General features: G+C 39.6%; 1 protein-coding gene across 1 annotated transcript in view; it reads left to right on the forward strand.

The window, feature by feature from the left end:
• CNNM2 (cyclin and CBS domain divalent metal cation transport mediator 2) overlaps positions 1-7989 on the forward strand; it is a 199330-nt gene extending 191341 nt beyond the window's left edge. Inside the window, exons 7-8 of the mRNA XM_054984188.1 lie at positions 4466-4650; positions 5983-7989. Of these exons, the coding sequence (XP_054840163.1) occupies positions 4466-4650; positions 5983-6192 (395 nt within the window). The 3' untranslated portion in view covers positions 6193-7989. The remainder of the gene's footprint in view (positions 1-4465; positions 4651-5982) is intronic.
• The last annotated feature ends 1448 nt before the right edge of the window (positions 7990-9437 follow it).

Here is a 9437-nt window from a genome sequence, read left to right on the forward strand (position 1 = left end):
GTCCAATTGGTATTTAACACCAGATAACTTGAATCAGATGAATAGGTTGTTGAGTCCTCTATGCTGGAGATCTTGCAAGCAGGAAGGCACAACCCTACATATGTGGTGGAAATGCCATTTTGTTCAGGAATTTTAGAGAGTGGTTCACAAAGAGATATCCAACATGGTGGGTCTTTCATTGCCATACTCCCCAGAATTTTTCCTATTGGATTTTTGGCCAGACTCTGTGCTAATGTTTTGACATTAGTTGCCTCTGCTTGTCTGGTCATTGCTGGGAATTGGAAATCCCTCATAGGCCCATTGCTAAAAAAAAATGGTATCAGAAAATCTGGGAGCAATATTTGATGGGTAGGATTATGCACAATACGGTTTTTTGGAACTTGCATATGGTAGTCCCTTTATTCGAATATGATGAAATATGGAAACCAGTTTTAGATGTTTTAAATACCGAAGAAGTAATCCCCCCAATGCAACAAAGTGTAAATGCTTGTTTATTGTAATTCTTGGGTTTTTAACAATTTGCCAAGAGTTGTTTTCATCATTTCTTTTATGATTTAATTTTAATCCCTTTTTTGTTCGTATTTTAAATTTAAAATATTTCAAAACAGATCTGCATAATCGCGCTTTGCATTTATACTAACTGTTAGCAATGCATCCATGCAACGTCATTCAGCAGAATTGTTCCATATAATTAAGGGGACTTTTGAGGTTGCCTCTGATGATAGAAGCCTGTACAACCAAGTGCTGTAACTTGTTTTCCATGCATTTTGCTCACTTGAACGTCATTATTATACAAGACCAGCTTCAGGTTGTTGTTGGAGTGCAGTCTTACCAGGTTTTTATGGATGAATGTCAGTTGTTGCAGTCTTAAAGATGTGGACTATTTGACTGTGGAAGTGCATCCTACCATATGTATATTTGGCCTTTCCCCCTCTTGGCTTATAGCAGCTAACCAAAGGATATTGCATGGGTGGTTGGTGTTTTAATGGAGGGAATCTTTCCATCCACTTTTGGTGATAGTGAGATCCTCCTTAAGAAAGACTCAGCTCTGAAGATATTTATAATAATCAGTGTGTTGTAAATACTCCCCTTTGGGGCAAGATGCTAGAGGATGAGATGGCAGTACAGTTCCAGGTTTTCTTGAAATTATGGATTCTTTGGGCCTGTTTCAGCTAGGTTACAGGGCTAGTTGTGAGTCAGAAACTACCATAGTCACCCATGCTTGACAAACTTTACATGGAGTCAGATTGTGACCTTGTTGATTCTTCTGGATCTCTTGGTAGCTTTCAGTCCCATTGACTATGTTATCCTTCTAGAGTAGCTGGTGGGAATTGGGCACGTGGTGCAATGGTTCCAGTCCATCCTAGCCAGTTAATTCCAAAACATTATCTGGCAGTTGCACTGTTATAATTTTATCCTTTTAATCTGATGTTATTGATGGTTTAAGTCATTAATTCTGATGTGTGTTTATTATTGGTGTATGGTATGAAATGCGTGTTTAGTGTTTTAATTATTTTTTATTATATATTGTCTTATAAGCTGCCTCAGTTATAGTTTATACAAAAAGTAGAATATGAATGCTTTAAATAACGTTTAATGAAAAGAAAAATTCTATAGTAGGGATTATTAGAAAAGAGTGATAAATATAATTGCCGGTATTGCAGTGCTTTTATCTATGGGACAAGGTGCGTTTGCAGCTATAATTGCTTTTTCTTTCAAGTGTTCCTTTCTGCTTTAGTCTGTCCTCTGTGATATTCCTGCTCTGCACTACCCCAGTTCCACAAAAGTAAATATTGTCAGGCAGATATAAGAGCACTTCCGTGCTGAGCAGGAGCAAAAGTTCACCCACCTGTGGATCAAAGCTGTGGCAGCTCTCCCATCCTTCATTGTCAAGCCATATTATGAGTACATGAGCCATTGTGCTGTTTGATGACTGATGCATCATTCATTACAAAGAAAAACATTCCTTCAGAGGTCCTAAGCGAATCATAAATTCAGTTTTAAAAGGTGGCATTTTGTGTTAAGTTCAGAATTCATTTTATATTGGGCTATTTTTAAAACAGATGCTGAATGTTTAAAATGGGAGGAAAAATTATCATTCATGACTTTAAAAAAAAAATCCATCACTTTTTTCCAGTTGTAAATTGAGTGTTGAATGTGGCTTTAGATGAACTAAATTGTATGCTTGAACAGTGCCAAAGAGTTTTCCAATTTTGTCATACTACCAACTGCTCATTCTACAGTTCAAAGAAATGTACTTGCATCTTTTTTCTAACCACCTCCCATCCCTGTACATCTTTTCAAAAACCTGTGATGGTGTAATATAAGAAGCGGCCATCATCTGATGGAGTACAGAAACAGCTGAGAATTGAACTCAAAAGACAGTGCACTGAGTTTCTCAGATGGTACTGTATCAACAGCAGCTCAGGCACTGTTCTCTTAAAATGCCTGTAGTTTATTTATTTTTTAATCCTTGAAACTAGGATAAGGCTTTCATTTCATTCATCCAACGTAGGTCCAGAGGAGTTAGCCGTGTTAGTCTGCAGTAGCAAAATAGAAAAGAGTCCAGTAGCACCTTTAAGACTAACCAACTTTACTGTAGCGTAAGCTACCACAGTTCTCTTCGTCAGATGCGTGGAGGGTATGAAGAAACTTGTCAGACAGACAGACAGACAGACAGACAGACAGACAGACAGACAGACAGACAGACAGACAGACAGACAGACAGACAGACAGACAGACAGATAGATAGATAGATAGATAGATAGATAGATAGATAGATAGATAGATAGATAGATAGATAGATAGATAGATAGATAGATAGATAGATATAGAGAGAGAGAGGTGGTGAGGGGATGGGGGGAGTAGATGCAATCATTAGCTTCTGATAATGAAATCAGTTACTTCTGATAATGAGATAACCATTCATAGTCTCTATTCAATCCAAGTCTGACGGAGTCAAATTTGCATATGATTTCCAATTCAGCAGCTTCGTGTTGGATTTTGTTTTTGAAAGGTTTCTGTTGAACTATGGTGACTTTTAAGTCCTTGATGGAATGTCCTGGTAGATTGAAGTGTTCTCCCATTGGTTTCTGGATGTTGCCATTTTTAATGTCAGATTTGTGTCCATTTATTCTTTTGCGCAGAGGTTGACTGGTTTGTCCAACGTACAGAGCAGATGGACATTGTTGGCACATGAGGGGATATATCACGTTGGAGGATGAGCAGCTATAAGAGCCAGAGATAGTGCAGTTGATGCTATTGGGTCCTGTAATCATATTTCCTGGGTAGATAAGAGGGCAGAGTTGGCATCTGGGTCTGTTGCAGGGTCTCGTACCTGTGCTGATGACTCTGCTAGCAGATTCATGGCTGTTAGTGAGAAGTCGTTTAAGGTTGGGGGGCTGTCTGTAGGCAAGGAGAGGTCTTCCACCCAGGGCTTCTGAGAGAGAGGCATCATTTTCCAGGATGGGTTGTAGATCATTGATGATACGCTGGATGGGTTTGAGCTGGGAACTATAGGTGACAACCAGTGGTGTTCTGTTGTTAGTTCCTTTAGGTTTGTCCTGGAGTAGGCAGTTTCAGGTACTAGTCTAGCCCTGTCAATTTGTTTCCTCACTTCATTTGGTGGGTACTGTAGCCCCAAAAATGTTTGTTGTAAATCTTAAGTGGGAGTCCCGATCAAGAGCATTGGAGCAGATACAATTGTAACGTAAAGCTTGGCTGTAGACAATCAATCGAGTGGTATGTTTAGGGTGGTAGCTGGAGGCATGCAGATATGAATATCGGTCGGTGGGTTTCCAGTATAAGGTGAAACCCACCGACCAAGAGATTTAAAACAAGCAATTTTGTCCTGGAGTAGGCTGTTTCTGGTACTAGTCTGGCCCTGTCGATTTGTTTCCTCACTTCATTTGGTGGGTACTGTAGCCCCAAAAATGCTTGATGATTTCATTATCAGAAGCAAACTAATCCCATTATCAGAAGCTACTGATTGCATCTACTCCCCCCTCCCCTCACCACCTATATATATCTGACCAGTTTCTTCATACCCTCCATGCATCTGACGAAGAGAACTGTGGTTCTTGAAAGCTTATGCTACAGTAAAGTTGGTTAGTCTTAAAGGTGCTACTGGACTCTTTTTCTATTCATCCAACAGTGACTTGCTCTGGGTCTTTGGACAAATTGTTACATCACTTTGATTCATGCTTGTAAAGTGGGGTGCTTTCAGTGGTTTCAGGTGTAAAAGGGAACTACATCTACAATTCTCTTCTTGCTTGGAAATAAGGTAGGATTTACTTCTGATTGAATATGCTTGGGAGTGAATTATAAATGTACTTAAGTTCTTGAATGTGTTGAATGAACTATTAGTAGGTTACATAGCCAAGTTACCTTCCAAACTATCCCGTAAGATTTAAAAGGTGTTTGTTTTTCTATTTACTTAAATATATTTCTCTCTTTTTTCCCCTAGCTGAGAACAAATCACCACCTCGTCCTTGTGGCTTGAATCATTCAGACTCTCTTAATAGAAGGGATCGCATTGATGCAGTGACACCAACATTAGGGAGTAGCAGCAACCAACTTAACTCCTCATTTGTTCAAGTATATGTTCCTGACTACTCAGTGAGAGCAGTCTCAGACATTCAGTATGTCAAGGTAGGAAAGGAAAATGGGTAGCTCTCTTCTACATGTAGGGTATAGGAGGTAGGCTGATCATAGTCCCTAGTTGTTTAAATCAGTTCTGTTATTAAAGCAGCTAACATTTGAATGCAATAAATTCTGACTGTAGGACTCATGAAGGGGGGAGCTGACACTGTAGTATTATTTTCTTTTTCAGAGCAGAAATATTGCTTCTAATACCATGTTTTCTGAGGGTACTGTGCATGGGGGAACATTTGTAGAGAGTGGTGTAGTGGTTACGAGCGGCGGGACTCTTATCTAGAGAGCCAGGTTCGATTTCCCACTCCTCTTCTTGAAGCCATCTGGGTGACCTTGGGTCAATCACAGTTCTCTCCAAGCTCTCTCAGCTCCACCCACCTCACAGGGTGATTGTTGTGGGGATAATAATAACATACTTCATAAACCGCTGTGAGTGGACATTAAGTTGTCCTGAAGGGTAGTATATAAATCAAATGTTGTTGTTGTTAAATCTTAGGTAATGGAAAAATCACATCCACTAACCCATCTTTAGGAATATTATTGACATTTTGATACGTTGTTTCCTGTGTATTATACCAAGTCAATGATATTTGCTGTTTTTTAAAAATCAAAATATATTTGAGTAAAAAATCTTTTAAGCATTCTTCAACCCCTAAATTTAACAAATACGCTGTTTGAAAGTAGAGATTTACCAAATGAATTCAGTATGAGGTGAAAACTTTTGGAACTGTGTAACACTTACTGGTAAAATAGGTAACATGAAGGGGTAGTCTCTAAAAAGCTGTGAAGCAAAAGAGAAAGATCAGTGGCTTTGAGATTCTGGGGAAATGCTTCTCAAACTGTGGATCATGAGACCAGGAGGGAAGAAGAGAAACAGAGCTTAGGAAAGAAGGCTTGATGGCAAATTTGGTTGTGCCTCTGGATGATATGCAGAATTTTATTTATTTTACTTATTCCCTGCTCTTCTCCCCAGTGGGGGGACAAAGTGGCTTAGAACATTGTTCTGCCACCTCCATTTTCTCTTCACAACAGCTGCTTTGTCAGGTAGGTTGGGCTGAGAGAGAATGACTGGCCTAAAGTCATCCTTTGAGTTTGAATTTGATAATAAAATGAGTGAGTTGTGATTTGACATTGTTGCTTAATAATGCTCAGTAACATTTATAAAGCCTAAGCACTGAATTAAACGATCGTCCTGATGTAATATTATGCCAGAAACATAGAAGCATGCAGGACAAGTTGGGGAAATTAGGTGTGAGTGACTGCTAATAAAATATTAGTCAAATATTAATTGTGGATTTTCTTTTCTTTCACTTCATATACTTGACACAGATTTCAAGACAACAGTATCAAAATGCCTTAATGGCATCCAGGATGGACAAAACACCTCAGTCCTCTGACAGTGAAAACACTAAAATCGAACTTCCTCTTACAGAACTACCTGATGGTTTGCCAGATGAGACGGCAAATTTGCTGAATGAACAGAACTGTGTGACTCACAACAAGTCCAACCACAATATGCACAGCGAAGGCGCTATCTAGGAGCTGACAGGCAGTATCTCCTTCAGTTCTCCATCCCAGCCCTCCCCTTCATCAGGACCAGTCCTCATGCCTTCCCCTTTCCATCTACCTGACTGTGAATACCATTAGTACATGCTTATTAAGCTGTGCTACATCAAGTTCTCTGAGACCAAAGACTTCATGCCCAGAAAAAGAAATGGGAAGGAAGGGGAATGCAGAAAGCAAGAGACAGTCATCAAGAAAAATGCAACTCTCACCTAAGCACTGCTTGGGAATGGTGAGCCACTCTTCTGGAGTGAATGGCTAAATTCTTCCTAGTGGAGCAGAATCATGTTTATTTTTCCATCCTCCAAATAATGTGCAGAAAAGTGTAAATGAACAGCTGTGGTTTATTTTTTCAAGAAAGATCGTGTTTTTTAAAAGGTATTTTACAGTTTTAAATGTTGCAGGACATTCCCAGTTAAGCTCTGTTGTATTGTATGTGAATTTGCCCCACTGTACCTCTCCCATATCTTTGGTTCCTTGTTGGAATGGCAAACTGGTACTACAATGTATTTGTTTTGTAAGAACAAAGAATGAATGAAATTTAAGGAACTGTGACACCTCTATCTTGTGAGATGGGAAGAAGTTGTAATTCTCCCTGTAGCTTATCTTGTGGGAAGGTGTTATTTTGTGCTGTGTATATGCAAAAAAATTACTAAAATGGCTAGGGGTATCACAAAAAAATGATGTGTGCCATATATGAAAGTGAGGTTTTGATTTTCTTAGGTGAAACTACAGAGGCAGTACTTTTTCCAGAGACCTGCACAACACATTTTATTTCCAGCCATTTGTATTTCTCTTTCTCCTGGGGAACTAATGATGAATCTCAATGAGTGCATACCTTTAAAATGTTTTATGTGACAGTATGCAAAGGTCACATAATTTAAGATGTGTCAGTCCACCAGTCACCTAAAACCCTTTCTGTAACAGTGCTGCTTTGATGATGGCCAAAGTAGTCCTCTCTTCACCATGTATGCCTGGGTTACTTTACCTCCTTTTAGGATGGACTGGAGCGTGTTCTAAACAATGGTGTTGGAGAGGAGAATCTAGTAACATTTTATACTGTTCTGCAAGTTCTCCTTTTTAAAAACCGCTGTCTAAACTTCCTTTCATTGAGCCCTAGGATAAGCATATGGGCATGAGAATTGAATCAGGAAAGCCGTTGGGATATTCTAGACTTCCACAGGTCAGGGGGGCTGAAAAATCTACTTTGCGAGTATTATTTGAGCATGCCTCTTCTTACGGAGTTTTTTGAATTGTGCATTTGAACAACTTCACTTGAGATCATTGTGACTTGTCTGTGCCCTTTCTTGGTGGTTTATAAGAAGTATAAGTGTGAAAATCAGTATTACTGTATCAGAAGACAGGCCTGCTCTGCAGCACGAGTCCATGCTGACCTCATGCTTTGCTAGAAGCCTGGGTCACAGGACTGCTTCTCATTCTTTTACCCAAGTAGAGAAACAGAGTAAATCCTTCACTGTTCAACTTGCATAAGTACTTTTGGGAAACAAATAGTGTTTTTTTCCAGACAGCTCTTGGTGCATACTTATGGTAAAGTTTATCCCTTCAGGAGGTGGTTGAAAGTGGGAGAGTTGCTTGCTTGCTTTCATGAAAAGCAGGAGGAAATTCACTGGGTGTTCAATTTACAGGAAGTGTGCAGCTCCCTCGACAAAAGCCTCTGTGAAAATGCATCTCGCTTACGATTACGATATTTTCTCTGGGAAAATGCAATCATTTACCAGCAGATCTTTTATTAAAGGTTGTTCTTTAAAATTGTTCCTTTTCAGTTGTTCCCATTCATTTCTTCAGCACTACTTCTGTTGAGCCCTTTTCTTCAGGATATATATCTTTTCGCAGGCTTCTGAAGCTGCCAGTGTTGTACCCTTCTTGCCAGACCAGCACAACAGAATTAGACACTAGTGCTGTTGAAACTTGTCTCTACTATTAGCGGCATGCTATGGATGTAGCAGCTATGCTACTGCACTGGAGAGAGGAAGTGGATGGGGATTCCTAGCTGCTTTTATTTCCTGCAGCACCATGGCTTTCAAAATATTTTGTCTCCCTCTACTACAGGTTTTATTCTCCTTAAAAAGCAGGTGCTTCCTCAAATAATCCTCCCAGACTCTCAGGTTTCTAATGTTTTTTCAGTTCTTTTCTCAAATGAGTGAATTATTATGAGTTAGACACAAGAAATTTGCAGCCCAAAGGTAATTAATAGTTCACAGCATAAATGAGGTTGGGAGTATTCTTCCTGAACCAATTGGCCCTGTAGGATATCAGTGTATGTTCAAATGTACCTTTTGGCTTTGGGACAGCAGTCTGGAAATTAACTTTTTGATGGCCCTTTAAAGATGTCTTCTTATTGCTCCACAGCTCTCTCCAATTGGGTGAATGAGTGTGTGTATGCACAATTAAATGAAATATGGAAAATGCACACCTACCATGTTCTCTGAGTTAAATAGCCATGCTTCTAGCAATATTATCCAAATCTTTAAAAATTCTTCTTCCCGTGATACATATCTGATCAACATATTAAAAAAGAATTCCAGACATGTTTGGGACAGAAAAGTATGATTCATTACTGGAGGAGGTGACCTTGCAAAGCTTCTTTAGAGCTCTTCCTGCCACGAAGTAGCAATATACAAGGTTAGGAACTGGGTCTTTCTGTGGAGAGCCTGGATTTCATAACTTGATAATACTTCAATTTTGTTGGAATTGGCAGCTTTCTGTAATTGCTCCAGCTCCTTGCATTTTCTTGTTGTACAATCAGGGATGCAGTTGCCAGCAGTGATCTCTTAGCATTTGTTTATGATGGAAATACAATCTGTTGTCAAGCCTGTGTAAAGAGTGACAAATTAGTTCTTGATTATAGTCTTTCTGTCTCCAAATGGAAGAGTGGCTTAGTGGCATAGAGAACTCATGGAGTGAGTTTGGCAGAGAAAGGTAGTAATCCAGCCTTTTCCTTCTACCACTCTATAGAGGACCTGAACATCACTGGTCTCATCCTCCTATGATCTTGCCAGCTGAAAAGCTCAGCCCACAAGGCTATGGACATTAGCAAAACTGTAGAGATGGAGTTCGGAGCTAAGCAGATGAGAGATGAAAGTGGAAAACAGCTGTGTTTATATGCACTACTCATTTCCCAAGTTATTTTGTGTGGCTTTCCCAAAGGAACAAATCCCAGAAGTAGTCCCCAAAGATTATTGGGGAAGTGGCATGGGGCA

This window comes from Eublepharis macularius, chromosome 6 (genome assembly GCF_028583425.1).
Source record: "Eublepharis macularius isolate TG4126 chromosome 6, MPM_Emac_v1.0, whole genome shotgun sequence".
NCBI lineage: Eukaryota > Metazoa > Chordata > Lepidosauria > Squamata > Eublepharidae > Eublepharis > Eublepharis macularius.